We start from the raw sequence: 17,602 nt of genomic DNA, 5'->3' as shown, positions 1-17,602 counted from the left end.
ATTTTGTCAGCTTTGGGCATGAATGCTCACTTGTGTGCACTCTTCTCTCTGTCTTCCTCCCCTTCCTCCCCTCTCCCTTCACATTGTTTTCTTGAATCACTTGAAAGTAAATTTTGGAGATTGTGACACTTTAAGATCCTTTAGTTTACATCTGAGAATAAGACACAGTACTATATACGCGCAATATCATTGCCACACATAAAAGAAAATCATAATTCCATAGTAGTATCCTATCCATGTGAACTTCTTGTTGAATCCTATAAGGAGACAAATATTTCACTCCATTTGTGGCCTAATAAGTTTGATCACTTGCTGTAATTGTTAGAGCTCTCCATTGTAAAGTTTGTGGAGTGGTACTTTGGCATCAGATAAATATCTTATTCTCCAACACCCTTTCACTGATTTTTTTTTCCTTCCATTTATGATCCTTGCCTGAATCAGTCATTATTACATCAGAGTTGGCTAGGAGTTTTTAAATGCGCATATTGTATTTTTGAAAAAGGAGGCAATTGATAATTTATTTTTGCTGTTAAACATTTCTGAAAAGGAAATGGTAGTAGCCAGGTGCTATTCACAGTGATTTTTAGCTTTTGGACTAAATAATTTTAATCATTTGAAATTCCCCAAATACAACGCATGGTCAGTAATGTTAATTTTTGTTTTCTACAGCTGCTAACATTGTCATCCAGACTGAACCACCAGTTCCTGTTTCAATTAATAGCAACATAACCAGAGTGGTTCTTGAACCAGATAGCCGGAAAAGAGCTATGAGTGGTTTGGAAGGGCCACTGGCAAAGAAACCTTGGCTGGGAAAGTAAGATAATTTGCTAATTAGTAACATCTAATTGATGTTTCTGGTTTTTTGTTTGCAGTAGTAAATTTGTAAAATTAAGAGTTGTCATTAATCATTAATTTTCAATCTGTGTGCCTTAAAGCTAAGGTTCCCAAAGGCATCATTAGTATGTCTTAAACATTGAAAAGTTAACAGAATATTGATAATAGATATTAGTAATTTGTACTAATTTCTAGGCCTAACCCAGTATTAGAATTATTGAGACATCAGTCTTCTTTCTTTCTCTCTACCTGTTTGATTCCCATGTAATAAGGATAATGTGAAAATTACCTAGTCATTTCTGAAGAATGTTAAGTGCTTACAAAGGATACTTGAATAAATATAAACTTACATTCTTTGCTGATTATCTCTTGCCTAGGCATAATGTAGGAGAATTAACCAAGATCTGTTAATATTCCTTTCAGGCAAGGGAATAACAATCAGAGTAAACCAGGATTCTTGAGAAAGAATCAGTATACAAACACCAAATTAGAAGTCAAGAAAATCCCTCAGGAATTGAACAACATTACCAAGCTCAATGAACATTTCAGCAAATTTGGAACTATTGTTAATATCCAGGTAGGTGTAGCTATGTTGGTGACAAAATCCATGTATATAATGTATCTTCAAAAATATTCCTATCAGCTTACCTTGCTTAAACAAGCCAGTGATTAGTCTGATCATCTCTGCTATGTGTTTTAAATTCCACTGAGTATCTGTATGCCCAACTTTATGACGGAGTTGTGCTGAATTTGTCCTCTGAATTCATTTGGTTCTTTTCTGCAACCTCTTCCTGAAAGACAGTGGGCCAGTTATTGTATTTTTGTTCATACTTGTATCTCTGGACAGATGACTTTTTTACCTGCTTTAGTGTTCTAACTAAGTAGGTAAGATTTTTGGTAACTTCTAAGATTGTAATTTTGTTTACTGACTGGCTTTTATTTTGTGAAATATTAATTGGTTAAGGATGGTTCTAATCTTGAGAATTGTAGGCACTGTAACATATAATCTAACATCAAATAAACTGAAGCTTTTATATTTTGCTGTGTGTTTGTTAGATATTTGAATTTATCAATTTGTGGTTGGGTGTTACGCTGTAATTGAGGGTACTAGAAGGTCTGTTAAAGTTGGGATTTCAGTCAGTTACCCCTGACACGCAGTGTTGCCATCAAACCAAAATATGATTTATGTATCTCTCACTACCTTTTTCCTCTTAAATTTTTCCTAGGTCATTATTCTTTATGGCATTTAGAAAAATTAGGAAGCTTTTAATGTAAATGAGTATGAGTCTGCTTGGGTTGCCATAACAAATACCATAGACTGGGTGGCTTAAACAACAAAAATTTATTTGTGGGGAATCCAAGATCAGAATACTAGCCAATTTGGTTCCTGGTAAGGACTCTCTGGCTTGGAGACGGCCATCTTCTTGCTGTGTGCTCACATGATGGAAGGAGAGGGAAGGGAAGAGACAGAGAGAGCTCTTCCTGTAAGGTCACCAGTCCTGTCTGATTAGGGCCGCACCCCTTTGATCTCATTTAACCTTATTTACCTCCTAAAAACCCTGTCTCCAAATACTGTCACATTGGGGGTCAGGGCTTCACCGTATGAATTTGGGGAGGACATAACTCATTCCATAGCAGTAGGCCATAATTTATATAAGCACTATTCTCTATTTGGGGGAATTTATGTTGTTCTTACTATTTTTTATAAAAACAATGCTATTGTGAACCTCCTTTTGTATAAACCTTTTATTTTTTTATGATGCATTGCTGAATTAAAGGGAATTTTAAAACTTTTTATTTGAACTGCCAAATTGTTCTCCAAAAGGGTTGTGCCAGTTGATGCTCCCTAACACAATGTGTGAACCTCATCAAAACTCTAATATGGATCCATTAAAAATTTTTAGACCAGTTTCATAAGTGAAAAATTGTACTTGCTTTAATTTGCTTTGTTTTTATTCCTAGGTAGACTCTAATTTATATAGACCATTTGCAGCACTTTTGGATTTACCTGCCCACTGTCTTTGCCCATTTTTTATGAAGGCATTTATAATAATGCTTTTCCAAGCCTTTGCCTGTCATATATATGAAAATTACTTTTTCGTTTTGTCACTCATTTTGTTTGTGGCAGGTTTGGACTGACAGTGGTTTAAAATTTTATTTGGTCAAATTCGCTGTTTGTCTTTATGGGTCCTGCCTTTATAGGTGTGCATAAAAAGGCTTTCCAAAGCCTCAGATTATACAGATATTCACCTTTTTTCCCTGGGTTTTTTTGTAAAATGTTTTCTCTCTCTGGAGTTTATTTGGACGTGTAAGATACCAGGGAGGAACCTAACAACTTTTCCCCAAGTGGTTATATAACATCACTAGGATTATTTATTAAATAATCCAATATTCTTTCATATATAATGTTGAAATACACATGTTATCTTTTAAGGGATAGCTAACTTTATTTACATAGGATTCACAATGGATTTCAGCAGGCTGTTTTCTACTTTTGAATTTTTTATCAATAATTTATCAATATTTGCTTAACTACAATCATTAATTTATGTGTGTTGTTGTTGCTGTTGTTTTTTCTTATAGGTTGCCTTTAAGGGAGATCCAGAAGCAGCCCTCATCCAGTATCTTACCAATGAAGAGGCCAGAAAAGCCATTTCCAGCACTGAAGCAGTTCTAAACAACCGGTTCATTCGAGTCCTGTGGCACAGGGAAAATAATGAGCAGCCAGCACTACAGTCGCCAACACAGCTGCTCCTGCAACAGCAGCAAACACTTAGTCACCTGTCACAGCAGCACCATCACCTGCCACAGCACCTTCATCAGCAGCAAGTGCTGGTGGCCCAGTCTCCTCCCTCAACGGTACATGGGGGTATTCAGAAGGTAATCTACTGGTTCACAGGGAATTAAAGGTCCTTTAATCCCATCCTCTAGATCATTGTTTCTCAATTTGTGGTCCTGGGGTCTTCTATATCAGAGCCATTCAGTTTGATTTGTAGACCGGCAGCATCTGATCTCCTAGGAGCTTATTAGACATGCAGTTTCTAAGGCTTCACCTCAACTTACTGAATTAGAATCACTATGGGTGGGGCCCAGTAATCCGTTTTAACAGGCTTTCCAGGTGATTCTTACGTACCTTGAAGGTTGAGAAGTGCTGTGTTGCATCAAAATCACTTATCTGGGTGCACATTCCTGGGTCTTACCTTCTCAGATCTAGAGTCAGTCTCTAGATATTGGACCGTAAATCTGCATATTTAAGAAATACCTTTAGTGATTCTTCTCAACACTAAAGTATGATAGCCATCCATGACCGAACAACTTTGAATCTAGAACAGCTTCTTTGTTTTGTGTTAGAATCAGACACTCTTTTTTTTTTTTTTTTTTTTTGGCGGTACGCGGGCCTGTCACTGATGTGGCCTCTCCCGTTGCGGAGCACAGGCTCCGGTGTATATCCACCTCTTCACTTAAAAAAATCAAACCTTACAGATGATTGAAGCACCCTTCCTTCGCATTTCCTTATCTTCCTCCCCAGGGTAATTACTGTCCTAAATTTGTATCATTCCTAGGCATTTAAAAAAACTTCCACCATAAATATGTTTATTTTGTATATGCAGATGATGAACAAACCACAGACATCGGGTGCATATGTTCTTAACAAAGTTCCTGTGAAACATCGTCTTGGACATGCAAGTGGTAACCAGGGTGATGCAGCACACTTGTTGAATCAGTCAGGTGGTGCTGGAGATGATTGCCAGGTATATATTTCTGTGGACCTTTAAATATATTTAGAGTTGTTCAGTGACACAAATTAACAAATTGATTAGCACCCAGATTTATAATGTCTTATTTCCTCAATCAAGATAATTGTGAGAGCTAACCTAAATGTGGCCGGTAAACTTCCCTAATTTCCATGATTGAGCCAGAAATTTGCTAGTTAAATTTTCTTTTCCTATTGAAAGCTAAATAGGAATTTGAAATTTTTAGCCATTTATTAATAGATGTCTATTAATCCATTCCTTTTATAATGTTTCTTCTTTAATATAATTAAGAACATCATGAAGGGGATTCAGTCATAGTCAATTCGAAAGTCAGATTTTTATTTTTATTTTTTTTGCGGTACGTGGGCCTCTCACCGTTGCGGCCCCTCCCGTTGCGGAGCACAGGCTCCGGATGCGCAGGCTCAGCGGCCATGGCTCACGGGCCTAGCAGCTCTGCGGCATGTGGGATCTTCCCGGACCGGGGCATGAACCCGTGTCCCCTGCATCGGCAGGCGGACTCTCAACCACTGCGCCACCAGGGAAGCCCCAAAAGTCAGATTTTGAAATATGTTTTTAAGTAGTTTCCTTTCCTTTTGGGAATATATCTATATGGTGACTGTCCAGATTGGTGATTTTTTTTTCCAAGAGAGCTAGGAAAACTGAAAAAGAACAGGTGGGGTTAGCCCTCCTAGACATTAAAAAATAATGTGAAGTCAGTATAACTCAAACAATTTGATACTGGCACATGAAGAGACAGACCAGTGGAATAGAATCGAAGACTGAGATTATAGACTCACTCACAAATAGGAATTTATCATATGCTAACACATTATCTCAGTTCAGCGGGGAAAGTATGGACTCTTTGGTAAATGGTATTGGGATAACTGGATAGCCTGATAGAAAAAAAAAAATTAGATCCATTTTTAAAATTACATAGTAAACCAGGATAATGTCCACAAGGACCTGAAATTTATATGCTGATGGTAATGCTAAATGGTATAGCCTCCGTGAAAGGAAATTTGGCAGCATCTAGCAAAATTATGTATGCATTTACTCTAAACCAATAATCCTCCTCTAAGAATCTGTGCCGAAAATATACTAGTCAAACTATAGAAAGACATATGAGCAAGGCTAGGGAATGTAGACTCTCTTCAATAGCAAAAGACTGGAAACAATCCAGTGTCCATCAGTAGGGGACTGGTTACTTAAAATGTAGTACATGCATACAATAGCATATGTGTAACTTTGCAAAGGAATGACGAATATCTTTATGTGTACCATGAGGTGATCATCAGGATACATTAAGTAAAAAAAGCAAAATGGGACAAAAAATGTAGAGTTGGCCACTGTTTATTTAAGAAAGTTGGGGCAATGAATACGTATACTTGCTTATGATAGAAAAAAACAAAAAAAGGAACCCATATAATTTAAGTCTTGGTGGTTACGGCAAGGATAGAAGAAACTAGACAACTTTAAAAACCTCCAAAACATTTCTTAATTCTGTCCACCAAAAAGGTCTAGAAACAGTGACCCAGCCTGATGGTAATGAACCTTGACATGCCCCTTCCCCCAGCTCTAAAAAGAACCAGGGATCCTTGAAGAAATGGCTGTTCCCAGATCTGGGGGTGACAGTGTTCCAGATGTCAAACCAGAAAGTGAGGAATTTGTCGAAGATTACTAGCATCCTATCAAAGAATGAAAAAATGTCATAAAGGCTCTAGAACTGCGCACCAATTTAAAGGAAATTCAGAGGACAGAGGGACGTGTTAAAGGATACCATAGAATCCTGTAGTGAATACTGCAGGATGAATGACCTGGTTTCTTCCAGAAGTGATTTGCAAAGAAAAGAAAGATACAGAGAGGGAAACGGAATTAAAGGAGACTTTAAAGAGATATAACCAATTGCATTTATATGGACCTTAGTAGGTCCTAATTTAAATGTGAAAAGAATGTTTAGAAAATTATAATAGAATCTGGAAATGTGACTATTTAACGATATTAAAGAATTGTTATACCTTTTAAGTGTGACAACGGTATTGTAGTTTTACTTAAAAAAGAAAGGAGTCCTTATCTTTTAGAGATACAACTGAATTATTTACAGATAAAATAATGTGTGTGTTATGATGATGTAGTTGGGGGTTTAAATAAAACAAGGTTATTTTATATAAAATAATGTAAATTGATGGTTGTTTCTGCTTGCTGATGGATACGTCAGGTTTTTTATATATAATTTTGTACTTTGGTTTGTTTCAAAAATTCGATACTAGGGCTTCCCTGGTGGTGCAGTGGTTGAGAGTCCGCCTGCCAATGCAGGGGACACGGGTTCGTGCCCCGGTCCGGGAAGATCCCACATGCCGCGGAGCGGCTGGGCCCGTGAGCCATGGCCACTGAGCCTGCGCGTCCAGAGCCTGTGCTCCGCAACGGGAGAGGCCACAGCAGTGAGAGGCCCGCGTAACGCAAAAAAAAAAAAATTCGATACTAAAAGATAGAAAAACAAAAGCAATCTCAGACTTTGAAGTCACACAGCCCTTACTGACTTGACCGGCCTCTTACTAGCTGTGTTAAATAACTGGCGAGCATTGGTTTCCTTTTCAATAAACTCAGTTGCTATGGGGATTAAAAAATTTCATATTGGTAAAGCATAAAAGAGAAGTGCTTATTCGCACATAATAAGTGCTCAGTAACTTGTAGGTAGTGCCATTTTTATTTTGATAAATAGTAATAACAGCATGAACATCATCTCTGCAGGTTCCTACAGTACTTGAGAGAGTTTCCTGTGTATTTAAAGTAGCTTAAGTTTTAGGACAATTAAGTATTGTATGATTGAGATAAGTTTTGTATTTGTATATATTGCGTGATTGAATTTTCCATGAATTTCTTAGTATTATATCCTGTGTCCCTTATATCATATATTCAAAGTTAATTTAAAAATAAATTATAAATTTATTTATTTATTATAAATTATAAATTGTTTAAAAATAAATTTCTGAAAAAATAAATAAATAAATTTCTGTTCAGAAAGGAATCTAAATACCAAAACAAGCACAGTAAAGATGGTCACCATTTTACTTGCAAAGTTAGATCTGTGAGCTAACTACTTATGGTTGGTTGTAAACTCATAACATTTGATTAAATATAGTATTAATATTATGACTGCAAAGTACCTTAATTCTTAGGAGGGTTTGCAGTTAGAACATGCATTCTTATTTGGCATTGTGGAAAAGAGCTTAATGACATTACCCTCCCAAAGACCTCCAGGAACACACCTGTAGTTGAACAACTCTTATTCAGTGAGGGAGTATACACAGTGAAACCATGGAACATCTCATTTAGAGGGTGTTAGCAAGGACTTATGTTAGGATTGGCAGTGTTAGGTGATTTGTTGGAGGGTTAAAGGAAACAGGAGTAATTCTATGATCAGATTTCCTAGTAGTTTACCTAGAAGGAGGGAAGACTAGAATTATGCTAAAGCTGTAATTGGTAAAGAAGCTGTAGTCACTCATATTAGCCAGGGTAGAGAGATGTTTAGTCATTTTTATGGTTTGGATAGTATTCATGGTTTGTGTGTGTGTTCAGTCGTGATAATGGAGTGATCTTGTTTTTGCCTTGATCCACCATGGGCACAAGAGTGACCTTGTCTGAGGTTGATGTTCTATGAAAATTGTTTATGTTTAACAAGGGGACACTAAGGCCTAGCTGTGAGTGGCAGTCCAGCTCCTAGATGTCAGGAGTTGTTGTTCTTTTTCCCATAATTAAAAAATATATAAAGAAAAGAAAGATAAGTGATTGTATTCAGAAACACAACATTATTGCTTAAAATTAGTTTTTGTTTTTATATTTGAATGACAATTGAGTTTATGTATAAAGAACTTGTTTTATAAATGAAGTTTTTAAATGTAAAAAAAATATATGGAGTCTTTTTAAAAAATTATTTTAAGGTATTGCTAAGATTTAATTTAATTATATTTGTGTTTCATAGATATTTTCAACTCCAGGCCATCCAAAAATGATCTACAGCTCCTCAAACTTAAAGACACCTTCAAAACTTTGTTCAGGATCAAAGTCTCACGATGTCCAAGAAGTTCTTAAAAAGAAGCAGGTAACAGCCTCAATTCTTTTCCTTCAAGAGGAAAGGATCTATTGAATTCTTTTTTTTTTAATACATTTATTTATTTTTTATTTATTTATTTTTGGCTACGTTGGGTCTTCGTTGCTGTGTGTGGGCTTTCTCTAGTTGCGGCGAGCAGGGGCTACTCTTCGTTGCAGTGCGTGGGCTTCTCATCACGGTGGCTTCTCTTGTTGTGGAGCTTGCGCTCTAGGCACACGGTCTTCAGTAGTTGTGGCACGCAGGCATCAGTAGTTGTGGCTCGCGGGCTCTAGAGTGCAGGCTCAGTAATTGTGGCTCACAGGCTCTAGAGCGCAGGCTCAGTAGTTGTGGCGCACGAACTTAGTTGCTTCACAGCATGTGGGATCTTCCTGGACCAGGGCTTGAACCCGTGTCCACTACATCGGCAGGCAGATTTTCAACCACTGTGCCACTAGGGAAGTCCGGGATTTGTTGAATTCTTAAGTGATTATATTAACACCTCTGAACAGTTCATGTTGTTATGAAACTACATTTTAACATTTATTTAGCTGCTGCTTGATGCATTGTACACTTGAAAAAAAGATGAGCAAACAGAAAAAATGTTTTGCAGTTGCCTTTCAGTGGCTACATCAAGCACAAAGAAAGAACTTTTTTCTATGTAAAAGTAAAAGACACTGAGCTGTCGTCTCTCCCCCCACCCCCCCGCAAGGGAGAGAAATAAACACTTTTATTTCATTATTTTCTCTTTTAATTCCTTTCTGGCTTCGTAAGTTAGGTAATATTTCACGTGAAGTGTAACAATTATGTAGTTATTATTCATGTGACTCACTTCTGAGTTTCATTATCATCTTAGATTTAAACTCACAGTTTTTCAAATAAAATAGTTATTTATATATATTATCTCAGTATAATTGGAGATTTAATTAACAGAGGGGTTGGAGGCAACATTTTCCAGGCAAAAATCCATAGATTTTGCTATCATTTCTAATCTATAGCTGCATGTCACTTTTAGACTTTATTTTTAGACTTCAAACTTCAAAAATAAGGATTTCGCTTATTATGTGGGGAAGTGAAAACTTGTTTTTCTTTACATACATATTCAGATCATTTAAGTGAATAAACCTCATAGATACAGCTAATTAGTGTTCAGTATTTTAAATATTAAAGTACAGTTACAAACAAACTCTTTTATATTGGAAGTGTTGGGGAAAATAGGTTTAAAGGTTTCATCTCTGGCTTCAGCTATTTTTTGATTAGGAGGAAAATCTGTCTCGTATAAGGGATGACTCAGAAGAAATGAGTTGAGACTGTAGTAGCCATATATATCATGGGCAAACTTAGTTATTCATTACTGATTTTTTCTTTACCTGTTCGTACAGGAAGCAATGAAGCTACAACAAGATATGAGGAAAAAGAGGCAAGAAATGTTAGAAAAACAAATAGAATGCCAAAAGGTAAGATAAATGTTCATTATTTGCATGCTGGAATTGATGTATGGAATGGATTTTACAAAGATATCCCCAATAGAGTTTTAAAGGTTACTTAAACTAAAATTTACTAAGCATAGTTTTACTTTTTGCTGTTTATTTTATAGATGTTAATATCCAAGCTAGAAAAAAACAAAAACATGAAACCAGAAGAGAGAGCAAATATAATGAAGACTTTAAAAGAGCTTGGAGAAAAGATCTCACAATTGAAAGATGAGTTAAAAACATCTTCTGCAGTCTCCACACCATCTAAAGTAAAGACAAAAACAGAGGTACCTATTTGCATTTTTCATTCAGCATAGGGTTATTGAACATCTGTGGTGTGCTTTGCACTTTAAAAGTGCAGTGGAGGCTTCCCTGGTGGCACAATGATTGAGAGTCCGCCTGCCGATGCAGGGGACACGGGTTCGTGCCCCAGTCTGGGAAGATCACACATGCCGCGGAGCAGCTAGGCCCCGTGGCCATGGCTGCTGAGCCTGCGCATCCGGAGCCTGTGCTCCGCAACGGGAGAGGCCACGCAGTGAGAGGCCCACGTACCACAAAAAAAAAAAAAAAAAAAAAAAGTGCAGTGGAATCCTTAGGTAGCTAATAGTCTAGTGTGAGACAATTATAAGTAGCTTTTTTTTTTTAATGTTTCTGTAGATGCTGTACACTCCCTCTGAAAGAAGTGATAATACCCGGTTTGAACAAAGATGTTTTTTAACTGAATTTTTTTGTTCTCCATGCTGATGATGTAACTGCTTAGAGTGATGGCAAGGAAAGAGACATTTCCTATTTCAGCAGCTTTTTTTCTAATTTTTTAATAATGTTGTAATGCAGCCATCCCTTTTAATATTCAAAAGATATCATTGCCTTTAGTATGGGTAAAAATATGGCTTTCTATTGAAAAGAATAATCAAAAGTTCTAGATCCATTTAAGTCTAATTTTGTTCATTTCTATTTGTTTCCTTACCGTAGAAGAATACTTGCTTTTACACCATGGTTCCATCATTATTCTACAGCTCTGTAGTGGGATTTTAGATAAATTTGCAGCCCTTTGAAAACTGGGAATAAATTTGTCAGATATATATATATATAGAATGCAAATTTTTATGTACAATATTATATTACATTTGAAATTGTGGTTCTCTGTTATTAAAGGAATGTAAAGTGTTTCATTAAGAACACAACATTGTAAATCAACTATACTCCAATAAAAATTTTTTGAAAAAGATTAATTTATGATCTAAAAAAAGAAAAAATGATTGCTTTTTAAAAATATAATAAAATGTTATTTTAATTGAAATTTCCCCCAATAATAAAAAGAGCATTTAATTATGGAAAGAAATTTAAGAGAATATGGGGGAAAGAAAATCTCTCATAGTCACACCAGCTAAAGGCTGATAATTTGTTTCTTACCAAAAAAAAAAAAAGAGCGGCAATAGTTATAGGGTTCAGATCTGAAAGCAATTATGTAACTGTCATGTTTGTACTATTAGTGAATTTTTATTGTGTAATTTATTTTGCCCTATTATGTTTCACTTATGATGCTTTATTATGTTCTCAGCTCCCTCATCTCAAATGACTGTTTCCAAGGTCTGATTTTTAGGCCATCTTTTTTTTTTTTTTTTTCCCTCAGTGATAGTTTATTTATTTCACATAAAAATCCCCCAAAGCTCATGGAAATGATGCCTTCATATCACGACAGTAATCAGAATGAATTGTTTTTGTTTTTAAAAACCACAAAACTAAAAAAAAAGAAACCACAAAACTCGCCGTCGGAAGGATGGGTGTGTGAACTACGACTTGGGGAGGGACTTATGATGCATCCCATGTGTCACAAGAGGAAAACTCAATGTTCCTTTACAAGGAGGGCTCGACATCTGTTGCATTTCAGCCAAAAGCTGCCCGGCAGATACAAAGCTTTCGCAAAGCTGATTTCAGAGGGTGTGGGTAGCAGCCCTAGGTGCTGCCGAGGACACAGTGGCCCCGTATGGACGGAGCTGTGCCTCAGAACTTCACACACCTGTGTACAGGTGGCCGACCTGGAGACAGCCACCCCGGGGGTCTCTCTATTCTGGAGGGGCTGTGCCATCTTAATTAAGCATTTGTAATACTGCTTGCTTATTAAGCAGTAATACTGTTTATTGTTACTACTGATAACATTATACTCTCTACATGTTTTCAGTATTATATCTGTAAAGTTACTTTCCTTAAAACACCCATGTTTATTGCGTGCTCTCACATTTACCCAGAAGAGATGTGTGTCATTCTGTAAGTGTAATATTGTGAACAAGATTTTGTAGGTTGTCTAAAAAATACATTTTTACTCTTAATTTTTCCAAAGGCCCAAAAAGAACTATTAGATACCGAACTGGACCTTCACAAGAGGCTATCCTCAGGAGAAGACACAACAGAGTTACGGAAAAAACTCAGTCAGTTACAGGTTGAGGTGAGATTTAAGAGGAGTTACCCACTACATTTAACATCTCGAAAAATAGTTTTCCTAGATTTAGTCTGATGATGTGTTATATTCTGCTTTTTGTTGTTATTCAGGCTGCACGATTAGGTATTTTACCTGTGGGTCGAGGAAAGACCATGTCCTCTCAGGGTCGAGGAAGAGGCCGAGGCCGTGGAGGAAGAGGAAGGGGTTCACTAAATCACATGGTGGTGGACCACCGCCCTAAAGCACTAACAGTTGGGGGATTCATTGAGGAGGAGAAAGATGACTTACTTCAGCATTTTTCAGTAAGTTTTTAAAATAGTAAATGCCAACTCTAAAAGCATTGTATTTAGCATTTCCTTGATGCCTTCTGTATAAATGTCAAATGTTTTATAGATTAGAAAAATAAGTTGTAAAATCATGGGTATTAGTAAATTCCTATTAATATATTTGAAGGTCAAGAAGCAGCTCATGCTATATTCCATAATACTTCACATAAATGCATTTGTAACAACAAGTTATTCAAAAGCTATATTTGATTTTTGCTTTAGGGTTTATTACATGGTTTACTAGATGTTTATAGTCAATAAGTGAAAATAGTCTGGGATGGAGACGAAATCCAAAGGAAGAATTTGTTAGGAGAAGAGTCATGTTTAGTTATATTCTGTGTACAGTGGTGACCACTTGCTTTTAGACAAATATGCAAATAGATATTTGCCACAAGTGAATGTTTTTGTTATTTTGTACATAAACAGTATATTCTCTTTCTAACCACTCATTAATTCATCTAGTAAATATTTTTTGAGTGTTATTTGTGCTAGAGCATTTTCATACATGATCTCATGTAACCTTAAATAACTGTATAAAGTGCAGGTAGAAACCCATGTGTACAGATCGGAAAACTAAAGCTTAAAAAAGTCACCCAAGATCATACAGTTAATAAGTGGCAGGACCAAGGTAAAAATACACAATTGACTGTTAACATCCAGGATTGCCTATTCCTCAAACAACTTTTTTGAGAGAAAACATTTTCAGCCCTATTGAGTGTTAAAGATGGTGAGAGAAATCTTAAAGAGCAAGATTTCACTCCATAGTTTCTTATTAGTTTGATGCTCATTAATCTTGTTTCACTCTGGCTATTAGAGAATGGTGGGTTATTATAAGATGTCCAGATTTGAGAGCCACCTGTTTACTCTTGAGCCAGTTTTTTCACTACCCTGACTGTTATTTTCTTTTTTTGTAAAGTGTGAGATTGTCTTTAAGTGACTTCTTTGAGGAGTAAAGAAGATAATATATGGAGGAGCACTGTACATGGGCAGGGTGTTCTTCTGGAGGCTGGGTGAATGTCGATTTTTGTCTCTCAGGGTTGAGTATATAATATTCGAATTTCCTTGCCAAAACTTGGGCATGGGCATTTAGACCCACTGCCAGCTCTGGTGAGGTGCATTACATAATAATGTATAATAATATAAAGCAGAATTTTTATAAATTTGGCTCTGTAGAAAGTTTTAGTTACAAAAAGTAGGTAATTTTGTTAGGTAGGAAGCTGCATGCTCTACCCTGAGGGTTATATATAAATCTTTAAGTTTTAATCCAGAAGTCATGCTCAAATGGCTCTCTTTCCTTCTCATAAGTAGAGTCATTCTAGAGTATCTAATAATAACCAACTTTTTTTTTTTTTTTTTTTTTGCGGTATGTGGGCCTCTCACTGTTGTGGCCTCTCCCGTTGCGGAGCCCAGGCTCCGGACGCGCAGGCTCAGCAGCTATGGCTCATGGGCCCAGCCGCTCCGTGGCATGTGGGATCCTCCCGGACTGGGGCACGAACCCGTATCCCCTGCATCAGCAGGCGGACTCTCAACCACTGTGCCACCAGGGAAGCCCCAATAACCAACTTTTATATACATATATTTGTTAAGTCTGAAATACGGCACTTGGTTTGCAGAAAGGGACATGTCCAGGCATTTGGGGAAGGAGCAAACAAAGCCAAGGCTGATAAGGCAACTTCAAGAATGAGACACTACCATTGGTTTCGATGGTGTTTTGTAGTTTGTTTTTTGTTTTGATAGGGTACTATCAGACAGTCTTGAATGCTAGAAACACACTTACACTTGTAACAGATACTTGGGCAGTATAGTATGCTTTCTTTGAAAAAAATACAGAAATACGTATGCCTAAGACATTATTGAAAGTAGATTTAGCAAACCTATAGGGTAACTCTTCTTCAAGGTCTTTTATAATCCCACAAAGACTAAAGTAAAATGTATATTTTCAGTATTCTTTTACTGTCCTTAATGATTGTGAAAGGATCATGGATCAACCATATCTGTATGAAAAGGTGATGGATGGGTGTTAGTGAAGCTGTTCTGAAGTGTGAGGACCTAATTCTAGAGTCCTTCAGTTTATTCTTGTATTCATTAATCCAGCAGTCCCCAACCTTTTTAGCACCAGGGGCTGGTTTCATGGAAGACAATTTTTCTGCAGACCGGAGGGGAGGGGGGAAATGGTTTCAGGATGATTCAAGCCCATTACATTTATTGTGCACTTAATTTCTATTATTATTACATTGTGATATATAATGAAATAATTATGCAATTCACCATAATGCAGAATCAGTGGGAGCCCTGAGCTTGTTTTCACATGCCACTCACCAATAGGGTTTTGATGTGAGTCTGCAAGCAGAGACTTATTAGGGTCTCTGTGCAGTCGAACCTCTCTGCTAATGATAATCTGTATTTGCACCCACTCCCCAGTGCTAGCATCGCCACCTCAGCTCCACTGCAGATCATCAGGCATTAGATTTTCACAAGGAGCGTGCAACCTAGATCCCTCACATACGCAGTTCACAGTAGGGTTCATGCTCTTATGAGAATCTAATGCTGCTGCTGATCTGACAGGAGGCAGAGCTCAGGTGGCAATGCAAGCAACGGGGAGTGGCTGTAAATACAGATGAAGCCTCACTTGATCACCTGCCACTCACCTCCTGCTGTGTGGCCCGGGGGTCGAGGACCCCTGCATTAATCCACTTTTAAGAATTTATCATACGGAAATTATGCAAACGATTCTGCAAACTGTAAGTGTGCTCAGTGTAGCACTTTCTATAATAGTGAAAATGAGAACTATCTAAACGCTCAACAGTACTTTGCTGCTATTAAAAACATGTTTTTAAAGAATAATGACATAAGAAAATTCTCAGGATTGTCTTTTAGGTTAAGGAAAGGTGGGATAGGAGAGTAGTCATAAACTTGGAGTGGAACTGCTTTAAATTTTTAGTTCTGGGTGGAGAATTCAAGTTAGTTTTAATTTTTTTTCCCTTCTAGGCTCTTCTCTGTTTTCTGTGCTTTCCAAAGGAAGATATCTTATTTTTAAAATCAGACTTTTTAACTTCACATTCATTTTTAAGATGAAACACCAGCATTTTTATATTGTATATGTTAAAACCAAATTTGAGGATATGTGTTAATCTTGGGCTTTACGTCCCAGATACGTACATGAAAAATATGAGTAAATTTAAAAATTGTTGACCTTTGAGCAGCATGGGTTTGAACTGTGCTGGTCCACTTGTACACAGATTTTTTTCAATAATAAGGCTGACAGTAAGTTATTACCAAGATTTTTGACCATATGGAGAGTTAGCACCCCTAATCCCTGTGTGGTTCAGGGGTCAACTATATACACAAATTTAAAATCCAGAGAATGTTTATATACAATGGAAGTTATCTATAACAACATAAAACATGTATAATGATATATAAATATTTTAATAGTATATATCACTAGTCAGACTTTTTCTAGTAAAGAACCAGATAGTAAACACGTTAGGCTTTTGCGGACTTCGTACAGTCTCTGTCACATTTTCTCCTTTTCCTCCTCTCTCTAAACCTGTCCTTCCCTCTTCCTCTTCCTTCTTCTTTTTCCTTTTCTTCTTTTAATAATTTTTTATAAATGTAAAAATAATTCATAGCTCACAGGCCACCAAAAACAAGGTGCTGGGCCATGTTTGGCCTGAAGGTTGTAGTTTGCAGACCCCTGGTATATATTATTTTATTACTTTATATATAAAATATTTAAGTTCAAAAATGGGAAATATGGGACTTCCCTGGTGGCACAGTGGTTGGGACTCCACGCTCCCAATGCAGGGGGCCCGGGTTAGATCCCTGGTCAGGGAACTGGATCCCACATGCATGTCGCAACAAAGAGCTCGCATGCCACAAATAAGGAGCCCACCTGCTGCAACTAAGGAGCTGGCGAGCCTCAACTAAGGAGCGTGTCTGCTGCAACTAAGACCCGGTGCAACCAAATAAATAATTTTTTTTTAAAAAGGGAGGGCTTCCCTGGTGGCACAGTGGTTGAGATTCCGCCTGCTGATGCAGGGGACACGGGTTCGTGCCCCGGTCCGGGAAGATCCCACATGCCACGGAGCGGCTGGGCCCATGAGCCATGGCCGCTGAGCCTGTGCGTCCAGAGCCTGTGGTCCGCAACGGGAGAGGCCACAACAGTGAGAGACCCACGTACCACAAAAAAAAAAAAGTAATAATAATAATAATAAATTTAAAAAAGGGAAATAATATCATGTAATATATAAATAGAATTTTGTATATTTTAAAGATAAAATCAGTGAGTCCCAAAAGAACTTTTTTTAAAAAAGAATCCTTATTTATATATCTTTCATTTGACAGAGTTAGGAGGGTATCAAAGACCATGAAGAATTTCCTTTAAGTATTTTAATATTAAAGTTTAGGTAAAAGCTGAAAATTTTAAGTCATAGAGGCTTGCTTAAGGGCACAGATAGGATGAGAGCTTAGGGTGCTTTCCTTCACTCCTGGGTAAAGAGAGGTTCAGCTAATTTCAACAGGGAAAGTTATTTATGCTGAATGTTTGGAATACTTGAACTGTACTTTGGCATTTTTTCAATAGTATGCATCATTTAACTACAAAGATTTTGAGCTATGGTAGTGTGGTTTAGAGTTGTACTCAGTAATAATAGAGTGGAAGTAGATTTTTTTTATTTTCTTCTTCC

At 37.0% G+C, this 17,602-nt stretch overlaps 1 protein-coding gene across 6 annotated transcripts in view; it reads left to right on the top strand.

Annotated features, from left to right (window-relative positions):
- RBM27 (RNA binding motif protein 27) overlaps window positions 1-17,602 on the top strand; it is a 67,115-nt gene that overhangs the window by 39,793 nt on the left and 9,720 nt on the right. For 4 of the 6 annotated variants that reach the window (XM_033406857.2, XM_033406855.2, XM_033406858.2 and 1 more), the window contains 9 exons: window positions 670-814; window positions 1,258-1,411; window positions 3,418-3,714; window positions 4,446-4,586; window positions 8,569-8,688; window positions 10,056-10,130; window positions 10,271-10,435; window positions 12,490-12,594; window positions 12,699-12,890. In XM_033406857.2, coding sequence (XP_033262748.2) covers window positions 670-814; window positions 1,258-1,411; window positions 3,418-3,714; window positions 4,446-4,586; window positions 8,569-8,688; window positions 10,056-10,130; window positions 10,271-10,435; window positions 12,490-12,594; window positions 12,699-12,890 — 1,394 coding nt within the window. Of the gene's footprint in view, window positions 1-669; window positions 815-1,257; window positions 1,412-3,417; window positions 3,715-4,445; window positions 4,587-8,568; window positions 8,689-10,055; window positions 10,131-10,270; window positions 10,436-10,805; window positions 12,435-12,489; window positions 12,595-12,698; window positions 12,891-17,602 lie in introns of those variants that run through there. The other 2 variants (XM_033406856.2, XM_033406859.2) reach the window with 2 other exon arrangements.

The sequence above is a fragment of the Orcinus orca genome, chromosome 3 (assembly GCF_937001465.1).
Source record: "Orcinus orca chromosome 3, mOrcOrc1.1, whole genome shotgun sequence".
In the NCBI taxonomy this organism is placed as follows: Eukaryota; Metazoa; Chordata; class Mammalia; order Artiodactyla; family Delphinidae; genus Orcinus; species Orcinus orca.
Note: the sequence above shows the minus strand (reverse complement) of the source record. Positions and strands in the feature narration are given on the sequence as shown.